A 17971-nucleotide genomic window follows, 5' to 3' on the forward strand; every position below is an offset into this window, starting at 1 on the left:
AGTTTATATTCAGTCAAATAAATACATATGTTTCCTGATCTTCTCATATAATAAATACAATTGGTGAATGAAAGAAAATGTGGTTGTTTGTAGCTAAACTTCTCAAAGAGCTTCATCTACTTCCCTTGATACCTGTTAATAAGATACTTATCTTTTACTCAAAAATTATAGTGCTTCAATTGTTTCAATTTCATTATTCTCCAAGTTTGGCATGACGTTTATGTGGATTTTTATATGACTTTTCCAATGGATGCAATTCTCAGTTTAAAATGTTCGAATTTTGGGGTTTTTTTGGGAAACTCTTCATTTTAGGTGAATTATTTTCTCACTCCTCAAAGCCATATGCATTGGTCTACTCATGCTGCTCCTAGTAAGATTAGAAATGCAGAGTTAAAGCTGGCATCTGTGTCATTTCTGAAACCTGTTAGGAGCAACATCATTCAGAATATAAACACTACTTCTCAGCTGAATAATGGTTTAAACTTTTTATTCTACTGTACAGGTTACAATTTACATTACCCGTATTTCTAAGTGACATGGTATTTACAGTGAAGAAGCACCTGACTAAAGAGCTGACAGCTGCTAGTGCTCAGAAATCTTTATATGTGCCTGGGGACCTTCATAAAATATAGAGTATCTGTGTTCCTAGCTTGTGAAGCAAGGTAAAGAGAAACAATTAAGATTTTTTTCTGTGTTGACAGCTGATTCAGGTTTTTTTGAGAGTTCCCAATTAAACAGTTATGGAAGCATGAAAGCTTATTACCAGTGACTTCTACTGTTTCTTGAGAGCACAGTTTATTTATCCAGTCATGAACAGTGGTTTATTTTTTGTCATTTTTTAAATCTTGATTCAAGAGTATAAAAATAAGAAAAAGGCTTTTCATTAATTCAGCAAAGTATCAACAGCTCATTTATCCACTGGTTGTTTACTACAGATTTTCATAGAGTTTTTGTCTTAATAATTGAACTCAGTTTAGTGTATCAGTGAAGATAAACAGCCATACAGTGATTTTATCCAAAAAGTATTTTATATGTGTGTATATATAGAGAGAGTCAACTGGAAACCAAGGAGAACTCACTGTTCTTTTTTGACATAATTGAAAATACTTAAACAGCAGGAGACATAAATCTTCTGAGCTAGACTAAAATGAAAATGACATTTTTTTACTGGTGAAAACTGACCAGTAAATTCTGTGGGACCATGGTGTAATTAATTTACTGCTTTGTGCTAAATGAGCCTAAGTGTGCATTGCAAACATGATTAGTCAATACAGATACTAAATGGTAGCTCTCGTCTATTGGGACTGCACTTCATTCTTTCCTTATATTGTCTTTAAAACTCACTACTCTTCCAAGGTTGCATTTTCCATGGAGCTGCAGTTGTTATTCCTTCACAGGAAAATAGTGTGCTTGTGTGACAGGAGATGGTATCATGTCTTGGGCAGGTTGGTTAACATAGAAAAACAACTTGAAAATAATTCTTTCTTTGTGTGTTCTTTATGCTAGCTATCACTTCTAAGTATACAGAAATTCCTAATCTTTTCTTCTGTTTCTGTGATGGATTCCATTTAGAAATTCACTATCTCTTAAAAGGAAGCAGTCATTTAACAAAATTATTTTACAGTTTGATCCATTTTGGGCTGAAAATAGAAAACATGCACTCTTATTTTTATAAAATTATATTAAATTCCAACAAACAAAAAACCCCAAACAAAACCTGGTATTACTTTGATTGCATTTGGACTGGAGCTGGGGAGTTCATGAGAGCTTCATGATTTGCCATGAGGCTTCACATTCTGTTCTTTCCCTGCTGCTTGTAAAGGAAAAAGTAACAGGAACTGAATTTTAGTCTCTTGGGGTTGGTTTGTTTGGAGACTGGACAGGGAATATCTGACTGGTTCTAAGATGGATGCTGGAGAAAATCCCTCATGTTGCCTTCAGTGACTGTTGTGTTGGTTAAACCAAGGTACCTCCATGCTTTGAATGGGAGATTCCAAGTCTGGGAGTCTTTCCCCTGTATCTGTGTGTGCATCTCTGCTGAAATACAGATTAACTGGAGTCTGGGTGCAGAAGTGCTGGAAGCTCTCAGGTGTGCAAGGAGCTGCTGCTGGCCTGTGAGGTCAGCTCTGAGCAGGGCTTTCCCAGCCTTCTGCTGCCAGACAGAGAATAATAGGGGAGGCACAGCCTGGAATTTTTTTCTGCTGGCACTTAATCAGGAAGGAGGAGGAGGAGAAGTGCACCCAGGGAGAGCACAGAAGGGTGAAGCACAGAGGAAAGCAGAGCAATCACTTACAGAATTGCATGCATCTGTCTCCTTCAGGTTTGAGAATGGACAGTCGGAAGGAATAACACATCCCTTTATAATAAATGAAGCTGTGCTCCTTTTACCATTCCTCTGAGCTTGGAAAAGTTGGAAAGATTGGCTAAGAAAGTAAAGTGTTAACCTAAAGAGTTGCATTTCAATGTGGGCTGTGTGGGGTAGATAATAGTTATGCTTGCTACCTAGCTCCATCCTCTTATCTTGACAAATCTGATTTTGTCTTTAATCAACATCAGCACTTGAGCAGAAATCCATAAATGTATACTTCCCCAAAGCCAGCATATCATCAAAATCAGGTGCATCCCCATAAGGTGATGCCAGAAATACAGCTGGGATGGAGTGGAAAAGGCCCTGACTCTGTCTGAGAACTGCTCAGCAATAGCTGAACCCTCACACCCCTGTGCCAGCTGCAGTGAAGAAAATGAACTCTATCCCAGCACAAAGCAGCCCAGCATGGGCATCTCAGAGTCAGAAAGGAGCAAGGCAGATTATAAAAGATTATTAAAGAATTCTGCTGTCATTGATGGGAGAAGTTAGGAAATGAGCTTTACATTCAAACCACGCATTGCAACATGCACAAACATTTCTGCTTGCTGTTTCAAGTCAGTTCACTGCAGAAAGGACCAAAGCAGACTGAATTTATAAAGAATTAAGCAAAATTAAGTGTGCATTAGAGATTTTTATAATGAGAGACCTCGTCCAGAGATTGGACCTAAATTGTGGTACTCCTGCCAACAAAATCATGGTAGCTCCGAACATAACAAAAGCTTGAGAAAGGATGGAATGTCTTAAATAGATACATTTTTGTTATTCTTACTTTCTGTAATTGATTGCAGTAGCAAAGACTGTGAGTGATATTTATCCTTTTGATTTTAGACTTAGCCCAGTCTTGAACTTGATGTCACGTTGAAGGCAATTTTATCTTATCTGTGCATTTCTGCTTTCAGGGATCTTCCTCTGAGGCATCTTGTAGAGATCACAGCTGGATTAGATTAATCTTCAGAAGGGCAATTCATGCAGTTTGTGATCACCCAAATGAGACCTCTGCCTAGGGGTTAGGTGAAAGTAACCTTTGCTTAAATGGTGATGCTTTCTAGGCTTAGCAGGGATAATGAGTACAGTAGTACATCACTGAATTCAACACACTTCTAGTAAGTGTTTATATCCTAAATAACTGAAACAGTAAATTTCTGTACAAGGAAGTGCACTAGAGATAATAGAAGTAATGTCCTCATTTAAAGGAAAACATCTATTCTATTGAGAGACTATTCACAGCATGTAGATTATGGGCAATGATGAGCAAGTACATAACATTATATTACACTGCTAAACTAGAATACTGCTGGTCTTTTTTTGTATGAGAGATTATGTACACCTTAAGGGAGCATCTGGGTTTAACTGCCTTCCTTTAATGAAAATCATCCAGTGCTTTCTGCAGGAGGGGATGAAGGGACAGAGGATGGAGACTGCCAAGCTCTGTTTCATGTGAAAAAGCAAAAACCTTGTGACTTTCTATTTTTGGTGCTGTGTTCTTCAAGGGAAAGAAGTTACTTTTTTTTCCACCAATAAGGATCTGACATTATCTATCTGTTTTCTCTTAGTGTCACCAGTAAGGTAGTAGATCCTAGAATCTGAAAAAAAGCTTTCAGTGTGCAAGAATGGATTGTGCCTGCTCATTTCAGTCCTGCTTTGCAAGTGGCATTTTGGTGGGGGCATTTCAGTTCTTCTCAGCTCCCTGCAAGCCCCAGGTGTAGGGGGTGGTGTCTCACACTGTCAGAAGCCACTCTTGCCTGCCTGCTCAGCTTGGCAGTGCAGTTTGGCTTGTGGCCCAGGACATGGCAAGCAGTGGGAGTGCTGCCCTGCTGCCTTTGCTTGTCCTCTGCAAGGTCTTGCTGTACCTGAGCTCCCAAATCACTTAGAGCTGTAAGGATGATGCTCCTTGAAGAAGACACTAACCCTTCACCCCAGGCCAGGCTGTGCCTGTGGTTCCTCTCTCCAGTTCATAATGCTGTATTTTGTGCTGGCACTGGGGCAAGGAGGGCTGAGTTGTTCTTGCTGAACTTTGTCATCAGGATTCCACATGGAGTATTCTGGCAGGCTGAATGGATATGAAATGACTTGGGTATTTTTTCATCTTTTGTGAGACTATACTTCATCTGCAAAGTAATGATAGGGTGGGTGTCCAAAGGAGGGCAGCCAGGATGGGAAGGGCTTTGAGGGGAAGCCACATGAGGAGCTGCTGAGGGCACTTGGTCTGTAGAGCTGGAGAAGAGGAGAGTAAGGAGAGACCTCATTCCACATACAGCAGGGTTCAGAAGGTGCCCTTTCTTGTGAGGGGAAGAGGAGGGGCAGACAGTGATCTCTTCTCTGTGCTGACCACGGACAGGACCCAAAGGAATGGCCTGAAATTGTATCAGGGGAGGTTCAGGTTGGATATTAGAAATTCTAAGATTCTTCACCCAGAGGATGGTTGGGCACAAGAACAGGGTCCCCAGGGAACAGGTCACAGCACCAGCCTGGCAGGGTTTAAGAGGAGTTGGGACAGTGCTCCCAGTCACAGGGTGTGATGGTTGGGCTGTCCTGTGCAGGGTCAGGAGTTGGATTCGGTGATCCCCTTCCATCTCAGCTTATTCTGTGAATTACTGGACTAATTATTTCTGTGCATCCAGATTTTATTTATCCTCTATGTGAATATACAAGAGTAGTCTACTGATGGCATGAATACCTTACTGTGCAATAATGGCTGAGTAAATGAGAGAACTAGATGTCAGTGGAAGCAGTTCGTGTGTCATTCAGGGCATGTGGGTAGTTTCACTTTAGGAAAACAAGGCATGTAGGAGAACATGGTTCAGAATAAGAAAGGGACTTGAGAATATAGTTTTATTTCCATCTTCCTCTCCTCAGATTTTAAAGTAAATTAAGGGCTATGAAGGTATCAGGAATTACAGAGATGTGTTTCTCTATTTTTGGATGTAAAATACATATCTGAAAATCTCTTACAGATATATATATATGTATGTGTGATGTGATAAAACAATTATCCAACTACAAATTATTCTGCATTATATGCTGCCTTAGAGAAAAATCTCAAATAATATTTTGCAGAAGCAAATGCCAAAAGTTAGTATATAAAACTAATTTAAAATCTACCAGTGAAGAACATGTCTTTACTAGACAGGGAAATTTCCAGAATATTTCATGTCTACCATCAGGTCATAAGACTATAAAGGGATTTCTGAGAAGCAGCATAGAAAATCCTTTCCCAGAGGTTCAGGGGCTGATTCCATTTGTGCTCTTGATATGATCCACTTCTCAATTTTTTAAAATTTGGTCAGTTACTGGAAAATGCCAAGTTCCCAGGTAATAAAACTCAAATGGGTGAATGAGTTTTGTGAACAGTGTATTTCAGTGCCTATACCATTTTCCTCAGATAAAATAAGAGCAGGATGCTAATCAAAACGAAATAATCTGGGCTTGTAAGGGCTGTTGAAATCCACAGAATATCATCAAAATGGTTTATTGTGTATATGCAACAGCTCAATTAAGCTAATCTATTCATAATTTTTGTGATTTTGTAGACATGCCACCAGTGAACAAGAAAATTTGAAACACTTCATTTTCATGATGACTTTAACGTGTATCCAATGTCAATTCTACAAGTACCCACTCCAGGGTGGGCTACTATGATTCAGTTCAGTCCATCTTTTATATTCATTTTGGTTTGATTTTGACCTTTTTATTGATAAGTCTAACCTTAGTTTGCTAATATGGCTGAAGCAAAGCTCTATTCAATCAAACTGGTTTTGTTAAATTTCTTCTACTGAAATTGCACATAATTAAAGTTTACATTTTCCTTAAAAGTAGGAGTTCTGTCAGGCTAGAACTCCTCACTTATTACAAAAATAATAAAAAATACTAAGCAAAAGATCTCTAGACTGAAGTGCACTTGAGAAGCTCATTTTTAGGACTGTTGAGTTCCCTGCTTTTATCTAAACCACTGAATTTCTGATTACTACATTAAATATTAGAAGGCAGGTGAAATATGCTCCTAACTAGAAGAGTTTGGGTTAATTTGGTGTTGATGAAAGTGAGCCAGCTTTTTTAATGTCAGCCTTTTTATATTCATTTTACACAATACCGCTAAATGCTGCATTCCTTGGGAAGCATCTTCTGGTGAGAATTCTTCACCTGGCCCCTGGCTGGTCACTGCTGGCTGGGGACATAGGTCAGGCTTCCAGAAGAAATCCAACTACTTCCTTCAACTGATGAGCTTCAGGAATAAATTTAAACCGAGCCCCAGTTTTACATTTTACATGTGTGCATACACCCCTTATCCAAATTGTGCTTTGGCAGTTAGATATGAGGCTGGAGAGAGCTGAAGGGGAACCAGATAAATTTAAAACTCTATGAGCTTTCCTGGCTAATCTGAGAAAGAAGTTCGAACACTTAAAAAATAATCTAGTTACCTTCTTTATTAATAGAAGACTTTTATTTGTGTGTTTTATTTAGTGTATGAACTTCCATTGTTTAGCTTCATTCTGACAAATATATAAAGGAAGAGGAAAAAATAGAAATGGATTTTGAACAAAATAAAACGACTGTTTTAGAAACACAGACCACAGATCTGGTTTGCCTGTGAATTAAGAAATTGGTTAAATAATTGGCAGTTATATTGCCAGCACCTTCAGTCTGGTTTTTGTTTTTAGCCCAATGTAATGAAGCTCAAATTACTTTGCTTTTCAAAATCTTTGAAAGCCTTAGAGACCAGTGAATATTTCCCTTTATTTTTCTACTGCCCTGTTCATTACTGTAGGAAACAAGTACATAAACAGAAATCAGGCAGCAACTCTGGACTTTCTGAGGACCCTGGGGGACTCTGTGTGCTTTAAAAATGTATAAGATTTTGTCCACTGAGTCGTCATTTACTGCTAAAGGTCATATGCTTTGACATTGTCTCAGAAAGTTTTGCCTTTAAACCAAATGACCTCCTGATTTTGGTTATCGATGCATTCTTTCTTTTGGAATATGTGGGGAAAACAGTTACAGTGTAAGGTCTATCTTGGTTTCTTTAGCAGATATTAAATTACCGTTTGCACCAAATGTAAATACAAAATTGGTGACAAAGTTCCATGTTACCTCACTGATGGATTTGCATTCTTTATCTCTGTGAAAGAGTAGTGTATGTGAAAATGAGCTTCATTTTTAAAAAAATTCTCTTTTTGAGTGATCAAATGCATTGCTTCAAAGCTCACGCTCTGTCCTGCAAGGAGGAGGTTGCATACACACTAAAGCAGGTCACGTCATTAGCAGTGTCCGTGAGGTTTATGTTAAGTGATTAATTATTTGGGACCAAATGAGTAGCCTAAAATTTAGAGACCTTTCCTACCTTTGTTCTGTGTATTTCATCCATTTTAGATACATTCAATATTTTCAAGGTTAAGTCTTGCCAGACAAGTGCACCAGAGATTTCGATACTGGTACGCAGCCCAATTGAACAAAATTTAAAAAGTTCTGATATTTTCAAGCTGAAAATAACCCCCCCTACCTTTTTAAAGTACTTAATTTTTTAACCTTCTTTTCCTTGTCGTGCTAGGAACCAACTTCACGCTGGCGGAGCTGGGGATCTGCGAGCCGTCCCCGCGGCGGGGCGGGTACTGCTCGGACATGGGCATCCTGCAGCAGGGCTACGCGCTGAGCGCGGGCTCGGACGCCGACTCGGACACGGAGGGCGGCGTGTCCCCCGAGCACGCCATGCGCCTCTGGGGCAAATCGCGCCGCAGCTCCGGCCTCTCCAGCCGCGAGAACTCGGCCCTCACGCTCACCGACTCCGACAACGACAACAAGTCCGACGAGGAAAACGGTATGGGAAATGTAGCGCTGGTGTGTGCTGACCTCGGCACGCTCAAAACGCGCCAGGCTGCTCTCAAAGGGCAGCCTTGCACTTTCTCGGGTTGACTAAAGGTGCCTTTCAACCTGTTTTGGGGTTTTTTTCGCTATCAGGAAACTATTATATGTGCGTTATATGATAGATATTATGTTTGATCTTACAATTTACTTTTCGTGCCCTAATCTGTCACAGAAGTTTGTGCTCCGAGTATCTTAAATTAAACTTAATGATGAGAAGCAGAAAGAAATTTCCAAAGAGAAATAGTTTTTATATGTGATTTTTCTACACAGCTTGAAGTAATATTAATAATCCGCAATGTGCTGGTAGCTGTAACAATGATGCTAATTTGTAACGATCAGAATTAATTTTATGTATTTTTTTTTCCCATGGTTTTGAAGTTGCAAAAACAATTCTTTTGCTCTTTTATTATTGGTATTGAGGGGCTTTTAGAAAGCAAATTTATGCATTAGGCTGAGGCAGAGCGCTTGTGTTTAGTGTAGTTCCAGGTCACAGAAATGATGCTTCAGGCACAGCACCAATCACTTGTGACCAAACAGCCTGGCAGTGAGTGGGAGAGTCTGAGTGTCCTGTGTCCTGCACTGTCCCCTCCTGCACACACCCACAATCAGGTTCTTCCTATGGATCACCCTGAAGTTCCTACCTGGGGAATTTTATGGGCTCACATAGGTTTAAACAGAACGCAAGATGGAAAATAGTAAAAAAAGGATTTGCAGGAATTTGTCCTCCATCCCATAAGGTGATGAAAGTGTAAACTCAGCTTAGTTAAAATAGAAATGAAGGGGTTTGGATCTTGTCATTGTGTGGAGGTGAAGAGGAGCCTCCCTAACATCATCAACCTTCAGAGCAACTGTTCCAGCTCATGACACCAGCTCTCTGCTAAGCAGGTTGGGATAAAATTCTGTTTGATACATGCTGGGTGTCTCTCAGAAGAGGGTTTTTGTAGGTGTTTATTTTGTGCTCCTCCCTGTATTCACTGGCAGTTGTGGTTTCAGCAAAGTGGGTGTGCCAGGCTCTGGAAACACAGGCAACTGCTTGTCAAAGCAAACAGGGCAAAATTACAGTTTATACTTGGATAGAAGGAAGTTCAGCAAAGTGCAATTGATTTTGTTTGTAACAGCAGTCTTTTTTTGTTGATTTAAATTGAATCTTCAAGTAATATATCCTCTCCATAGGCATAGCAGGATACATTTCTTCATCAAAACTAAGGAGGGAATGTGCATTTACTAATAATGGTTTGTACAAGGAAGCCCATGTTTTAAAAAGAATCAGTGACTGGTTAATTGATTTTTCCTTTTAATAATACCATTCACAGAAAATATGACAACTACCATTGATTTTAATGCAGTTTTGTTAAGGCTTCTGAGAGTAATTTCAAATAAAAAACCTGACTAATAGGGTTCTGGCATTGTGGAGTGATTGGGCTTCAGTGCTGTAGCAGGAATTCACTTCTGTGCAGGTGGTTGTCTCCATTTCAGTGGCAGCAGTGTGTCACACCTTTTGTCTAAGAAAACATAATCTCAGAATCCACTTTTATACACACTGGCACAGACTGATAAAAGAATGAGTCTGTTCACTTGTTTTTCATTTTCCTTCCATAATAAGTGAATTATTATGTAATTGGAAATACAATGCAGTGAATCCATTTATCATGTTTCTAACGATGATATCAATAGGAGAAAGAACAATATGATCAAACAGCAAGCAAGTAATAAACCAGTATGTGGAATTCTTTTTGGGTTTCTGTGAGAAGGGTTTCTCTGCGCTTGGTTGTTTTAAAAAAACATCACGCAAGTATGAAGCAACTGTTGTGTACACAGAGGTGTTAACTTCAGTAAACTTTTTAGCCTTACTATCTCACAAATCCTGGTTAGCTCAAAAATCAATGCTTCTTCACATCACTGATTTTATGAAGTTTTGGGATACATTATCATTTAGATTGACAGTTGCCCCACTGGTTCAGCACCACAGTGTGGACACTTACAAAACCATCATTAATTTCTCACACTTGTGCCCAGCAGTGGTGTTTCCTACATAATAAACACTGTGTCCTTCAGAAGCAGATCAATAACCTGCTAGGTGTTCATCTTGAGAGGAAGTAGCAAGAATCTATATTTCAAGAGAAATTTGTACTCTGATACGGTTTCATATTTGCAGGATTCCAGTATAAAGCAAGGCATTACTTGGTATGAGATTTTACCTATTTATGCCTAGCAAAATTAGAGGGAACTCATGATGCTTACTCTTCTGAATTTATTAAAAGTACTGTTTAAGCTTTTTCCCTGGTACAGCTCAAAGTGTTATGGAAGAGTAGTTCAGCTTTAAAAGGTGATTATTTTTTTAAATATTGAGATGCTATCACAATTTAAACTTAAAAAAAAAGAAACCAAACAAGCAAACTGTACCTCTCACTTTTTTTTTTTTTTTTGGTATCAATAAATGTATTTTGTCATTTTGTCATCGCCAAGTAGCACAGAGGAAGCTTAATTTCTAAAAATTGCTCCCATTCAAACCCATTCACAAAGCTTGTGACCATTTTCTGCATTTATAGATTTAGTATGATTTAATTTTGTCATAAACCAGAATGCTGTGAACCTTGAAATATTAGCAGGCTTGGAATGCTTACAGATAATTTGAAATAATGGAAACTCATTAAGTTCCATGTTTTACTTGGTATACTGAAATTCTTCCAAACATAACACCTTACTGATATTTAAAAACACTTTATTTTCTGATTAGGCTCAAAATTCTTACAGTATCTTGTATCTCTAGATGTGGCCATCTCTTTTTTAGACAGATCAATTCTGAATTTGTAACAAATCTGTCATCAGATTGTTACCTAATGTGATGTACTGGGTTGTGATGTTTAAGGTGTTTTTTTGTTTTTTTTAAATGCATACAAATGTAAAATGCCAGTTAGAAATACAGATCACCTCTGATAGAATGTGCCAACTTTGGAGAGAGAATCACCTGTAGGGATGCAAGATGTGAGCTATAGGGGATACTGTTCCTGAATGCTTATTTTTACTTTGATTAAATCTTGTAACTATTTATTCTGAAACATCATGACAAACTTTTCAAAAGGCTTTTTTTTTTTTAATCAGGTGCCTTGTTCTTTTCTAAGCCTACAGTATTTCTATTTCCAGAGTAAAGCTTGGGGGCTGATCATGTTTAGGTAGTGACCTTGAAGCAACTACTCTTTCAGGTTTGGTTTCTTCTGTTCTTTTTTTTTTAAAGTTGAACTGAAAATTATGCTCTTCTGAAAAATATAAAACATCGTAAAATAAGATAACTTTCAGTCTAAAAATCCATGAAAACAGAATGATCATAATTAAGGAGCATTTATGTACAGGATCTTTTTGCATCAGATCTGCAATTTTCTCTTTTCCTGGCTTCACTGTTCTTGAATGACCACTTAGAAGCTGTTAGGAAAGCAGTGAAATTCAAGTGACATAAGGCAGATGGGAGTGAAAAGCTGAATGGACCAATAACAGAGAAGAGGAAAGATGATCTTAGGTGGAGGAAAGGGGAATGGAGCAGTAGGATGTACACTCAGGGTGATTCTTGGTTTGAGTTCTGAAATGAACTCATTGGCTCAATGTGAACCCAGGAGAGTTTCCAGTCTGATGTGAATCTAGATCCTGGAAATACTCCTGTTGTGAAAGAAAATTTAGAAATGGTGTTGGTGACTCTTCTTTTGGTAGAAGGTTGTTCCCTTGGCACTTTTTCTGCCAGTACCATTATTATATATAATGGATAGACAATGTCACTGATAGAACAGGACATAAAATGTTTATCATGAGATTTCTGTTCTTATATTATAATAGCACACACTTCAGATGTTTCTGTTTTACATTTGTGTGCCAGAAAAGGAAAAAAAAGAGGGTGGAAGAGAATTTGCAGAACTGAAGCCCTGTTATTAAAATAATGTCAAACAAAAAAAAAAATATTATCAAGGCATGCTTTTATCTTAGTAGCTGCAATTCTGAACTGAACAGCAAGACAAGAATGAATGGGGAGGAATAAAGTAATCCCAAACTTCTGCAGAAGAAGGGAGAATTCAAGGTCGTGCTGTGGTAATCTGGGCGTGTTTTACAGAAATGCACCACAAAGCACTGTGGTTGTGGCAGCTCTTTGTAAATAATGCCTATGAGAAGGAAATAATTTTGCTCATAAAGAACCATTTCTGTGTTGACAGCCCAGCTTGGGAGGTGTGGGAAAGTGGTGCTTTATTGGAATGAGCCTGGGGAGTCCTGACAGGGAGTCCTGTAGGGCCTCTCCTTTCACCTTTTCTTCCTGGAGAAAATCTTGTGTTCTTCACTGACTCCAGCATCGGGTGTGACAATTCAAGTCAGGTGGAAAGGTGCTGTAGGAAGCTCCACTGATATTTTCAGGTTCAATATCCATCAGTGTTTGCTATTTTAGTCATACTGGTGGCAACAACTTCTGTTATTTTTTCCATGTTGCCTTGGTGGTGCTTTTTATTGTGGTGATTATAAGTTGAATATCTTGGGTGCATATCACTTACTAAACAAAAGAGTGCCATCAATAAAGAAAATAAAGTTGGAAAAGTTATAAGGCACAATATGAAAAATTGTATTTGTGTTGTACTTCTGATTGAATCCTATGAAAAATTAGGTAAATTATATTTTTCTTTCTTTTTTTCCCTGCTGTGAAGTTTTTAATGGCAATTTCCTATAGTAACTTCTCAAATGCATAGTAAATCTTAAAATCAAAACAAAACCCCATGTCATTATTAAACTGACCTTACAGTTTATCATTGTTTCAATTTTATGAGCAGTATAATCTGAGCTTTTCCTGGGATGTTGTTGAATAGCAAACAACTGGAATCACAATAGAAAAGAAAAGGTGTTACTGCGTCAGAGGAGTTTACAAAAAGACACCAGACAGATGACAGCCAAGGAGTTTATTTTCTTACTTTTACTGTTGTAATTTTGACATGCTGCTATCAATATTTCATTTTCTAATTTTTTTTTTCAGCTTTCTATTTCACACTTCATAATTTGCAAGAAAGATTATAGCAACAGTGGTTCTACTCTTGAGACTATTTTGGGTTTGTTATATGCATGCTAATGTCTCTGAGTTGTAAGGGAGTAGAAAGTAAAAGCTTTTTATGTTGTTGGTCCCAGAATTCTGTTTGGGTTAAACAACTGGGAGATTAGGATCACTTGCTAAAAGTTCCCCAACAAGAAATACTCACTTTCACCAACAGGAAATACTTTCCTTGTTAAAAGGGAAAGTTTAAACAGTGGGGATGCAGTTGGAGCAGGTCTGTGTCATTGTCAACTGTGTGTGTGTGGGAAACATAATATGACCTCATAATTTGGGATAGAATATCGATATTTTGGGTACAGGGAACAGCAGGGAAGATGCAGACTTGCTCTGTATGTCACAGTGGTTTCTGCAGGGGGATCTGTCTGGGAATGTTGTGCCTGTTTCTCTCCCAGAGCGACCCAGGTAGCTCAGAAACACCAGGAGGAGCCGATGGGAGAGAGCAGAGAGGAAGAGCTGTCACAGTTGTGCGAGCTGCTCCCAGTGAGAAAGTGGCCAGATGGTCCCAGGGAAATGATGGGATTTAAATGAAATGTCATACACTCAGAAAATGGCATTGCACACGTCATACATCACCGAGGCTCCTGAAGGAGGAGAGCTGGGGAGGTTAGCTCCTGCCTGGGCAGACTTCAGCTCTTCTTTGGGAAGGCTTGTAAAGTACTTTGTAAATGACAAATTTAGAAAGTCATTAAGCGCAGTATCAAAGCTCGGTTGCTTAAGTGGATCCAATTTTGATGTGCTCTCAAAACCTGAGGGCACTTCTGATAGGAAGTGGTTTTCTAATGAGGGAATTGACTAGCAGGGATGACTTTTAAAGACTTAACTACACATAAACTTAATTTGGTCCAGGTAAATGGCTTATGTATTCAGTACAGAGGGAGTCTAGATGATGGGGTTAAGGACAAAAAATGGATATGTAGTACTGGTAAACTTTAAAGCCCTGTGTAAGACAGGAATATGAAATGACAGTATTAAAAAGCTTAAACATTTGTTGCAATTTTAATATAACCCAGCAAGACTGGAGTGTAGGTTGGCAGGATGGTGTGATGAATTACTGCTACACTGTCTGGTATATATTGAAAGAGCTCAATAAATACTATCTGGAACAGAGTGTTTGATGGTATTCTGGAGATTAAGGATGGAGATGTGGCAAGACAGCTCTGCTTTGGTGGCCTAAAAGGATAAACCCAAATGCCATCTTGACATTCAGCTGCTCACAGCTGACATTCAGCCCTTGGGCAGCCATTAGATTTTCCATTCAGATCAGTGTTGACCTGACAGATGTGCATCAACATCTTGGGTGTCGTCCTCCCAGAGATACAGGAGTTTCTAACACTCATGGTTATAGGACTAATGGATGGAAATGCTAAAACAAACAAGCAGAAAATGTAGCACAAGCCCACAAAACTCCCAAACTAAGCCCAAAAATCCTCTTGTACATTGTGGTGTGAGGTCTTACACCATGAATGTCCATATTGTTCTCCGCCATTCATGTCAGTCAGGGCTTCAGCACTGCAAAATTTTCCATTGCCTCTGAGGTGACTCCAGTCCCACATTCTGTGCCCTTCTCTGGCACAGCATCATTGGGCTTTTTGTCCATATCCCATACACAGCCTGCTGAAGCTGTTTGCAGTCTCTCTCTTCTTCGAGTCTTCTCTCAGTGGTGTTTTTTTTTTTTTTTGATAATATGAATGCCCCCTCATAATTGAATTAACTAAGGCACCCAGGAATTGAGACGGAGGAATTGAAGTCCAATATTTAGCCAGGAGACTGAGGAAAACAGAAATATGGGCTGATGAATTAAGGCTATCAGGAAAATACTGCAGCAGCTGGTTTCATAAACTGCTGAGGCTAGCTGGGATCTTCCTTTTTCCTGAATTCTAAGGAAAGAGCTTTTGCCTGCAGCTGTATCTACATCACTGTGTGAAGGTCACAACATGGAGAGCTTTTAAAAAAACCTCTCAAAATAACCACAAGATTTTTCAATTATTTAATCATGAGCCTTTCCATCTAGTAGAGAGAAATGATGAAACTATGTTTAACAAGAACTCCATTACAGCACATTATTCAGTTTGTCAATTATTAGTTTTATAAAAGAAAACTTAGATGATATAGGTCACCCAGGTAAGCAAGCAGCAGCGCCTTTGTTCAAGTCATAACTGAGTTAGAATAATGCCCTTTTATTCTTTTCTATAAAAGAGATGTGTGCCTGATAAAGTCAATCCAGCTTGGTGCTAAATGCATTGTGTGTGGCTGATGTATGATAAAACCTTTGCAGCGAGGTTTGCAGGTTTCTCTGTACTTGGTGTTTAACTAGATTTATTAAGGTGAAACAAAAACCTGTGTATTTTACATTTCCCTTGTAAACTGAAGCACAGATTACAGGAATCCATACCATGAATTTATTTTGTCTTGCCTTTCAAAATGAGAAATTGTACCAAAAGCTTCCTCTAAATTCATCACACCAACGACTGGTACCTTTCCTCTTGTATGGTATCCCACTATTAATAATCTCCCTAATCACAAAGACTTGAATACTTCACTGATTAGTGCATAATTACATCAAGGTACACTCTGCTTTTTCTAGTCAATACTTCATTTGTAAAGCTCAGCCTGAGTCTGGCCAGTCAGCTCAGGTGGTGCAGTGAATGCCTACTGTCACATGTGTAGAGTGATGTGTAGATGGCTGTTTAAGTGCCATTACATTTTCTAAATATTTCCTGGGATGTGCTTTGTGTTTACGCTCTGCACACTGTTCTTTTCAAGGAATCTGTCAGCTTGTCGAAGGCGATGGATTTGAATTGATTGCTAATGTGATGCTGAAGTGTAGCGTTCTACTCAGGTAGGATGGAATTCCTCTGCAGATGGAAAATGAACAGGAAATGGTGCCTTAGCTCTGTTAGTGCCAAAGGTTTCATATGCATGTAATAGAATAAACAGAGTGTTTTGAAAACTCAATTATCCCATAGCAAATGAGTTTCAAAAGAGATTATTTATATTTTACTCTCTTTTGTTATATTTTTTTTTTACTTAGTTCTTAAGTACTAATTTATGAAAGATTCTTCCAGAGTTCCATTCCTTAGATCAAGGGAGAGAAAATCTAATTATTAAGCCAAATTTTGTTGTTGGTGGTGGTATTTGGGTGGTTTTTATCCATAAAGCTTTTTTTTTTGGTGACTTTTTGCAGAAGCTCCTGTCAGAATTTAATGCTTCTGTCAGATACTGTAGGAGCAACCTAAAAATTAACTTTTTCCTTTGCTTTTAATTTCCATATATTTCACACAGGTTAAAGACAACTTTCTGCTTAATTTAAGCTTTTACAAGTTCTATGACCCTCTCCTTCCGTGGCAGTGGTAAGGGAAGTACTCCTGTCTATTTGTTTAGCCTCTCTGTAGCATTTGAAATCGCTGACTCTCTTCTCTACACTCTTCCTGCAAGAAGCTCAGGGGATGATTGGCAATGATTCAGGAAGGCTGAAGCTCTGACTCTCAAATCAAGTGAGAGATTTCTTATGAGCAGCTGTTTGTCCACTTGCCTGTTTAGTCTTTGGCTCACAGACCTCTCATCAAAGTTCTTCAACACCTCCAAAGCTGTTGGTAGCACCACAGAGACCATGCTGAAATCTTAACCATCTGTGAACAAGAAACACTATCTCTGTTAAGAGTAGAGGAGAATTTTTTCAATTTATATTTTGTCTATCTCATGGTTCAAGAACATCAGATTAGGCTAAACCCGTAAAAGAAAGATGTGGTGATACTGGGGAGATGGAATAACCTTGAAGAACTCATCTAAAGCTACCTGCTCTCAAAGGCTTGTTATCATTGTTCTTAAAGCTAACTCCCTCCATTTTTCAGCCTGCAGTAGGAATCCTGTCCATGTAGCAGATTTATCTGAACAAGTCGCTTTAAATGTTTTTCTCAGCCCAAATAATTGACCCCATTATGTGCTTCTGTTTGTCACCAGAGGGTGCCATTGCTGTGATGTTCCATGTTCCTGTGCTAAACCCACTGACTTTTGGAGGAGGCACTGCTTCTTTATAATATCACTCCTTTTAGTTGTGTAAAGAAATGGTAAGAAAAGTGGCCTTATGGGGAAAACTGGCAGAAGAGCTGTGTGTAGATTAAAAAAGTAATAGGAACAACCCAGTGCTAAAATGGGGCTGTTTTTCTGATGTCCATTTGGATTTCTTATATTTCATCAGCACCTCTTACACTGTAGAGGTGTATACACTCATTTCTTACCATGAAAATAACCACAAGATTCTTTCTGGATGCTTAGTGCCCTGCAGCAGAACAGCACAGGTGTCAGAGGAAGAGGCAGTTTTATTTGTGAATAAAGTCACAGATGGAGGTGTAGCTACTACAAAATAAGTTGCTAGTGTGTTCTGTGCTAGCTCCTGGAGGCACCTGCCCTAATATTGAGCATGTGTAAGATCCTGAAGTTAAATGTATTATTTGGTCATTAGTGTGTGCTTGCATAGTGATTGTCCATCTGTGCTCAGGTCTGAAAGAGAGATTTACACAATCTGGGCTCTAAGAAACATACATGATTCCTGGAATGTATCACAAGTACAGTGCAGCCCAAAAGGATATCAGACTGTATTTGGGTGCAGTATGAACTCATATTTGTACCTTCTGCCCTTTGATATTCTCTTTGGGCTCCCAAATGCATGA

The 17971-nt window shown here is 38.8% G+C and overlaps 1 protein-coding gene across 4 annotated transcripts in view; it reads left to right on the top strand.

Annotated features, from left to right (window-relative positions):
• TENM2 (teneurin transmembrane protein 2) overlaps window positions 1-17971 on the top strand; it is a gene marked incomplete at its 5' end in the record, with an annotated part of 475212 nt that overhangs the window by 27320 nt on the left and 429921 nt on the right. For all 4 annotated transcript variants that reach the window (XM_079319918.1, XM_079319917.1, XM_079319915.1 and 1 more), the window contains one exon: window positions 7914-8180. In XM_079319918.1, the coding sequence (XP_079176044.1) occupies window positions 7914-8180 (267 nt within the window). The remainder of the gene's footprint in view (window positions 1-7913; window positions 8181-17971) is intronic.

This window comes from Erithacus rubecula (assembly GCF_903797595.1).
Source record: "Erithacus rubecula genome assembly, chromosome: 16".
Taxonomy (NCBI): domain Eukaryota; kingdom Metazoa; phylum Chordata; class Aves; order Passeriformes; family Muscicapidae; genus Erithacus; species Erithacus rubecula.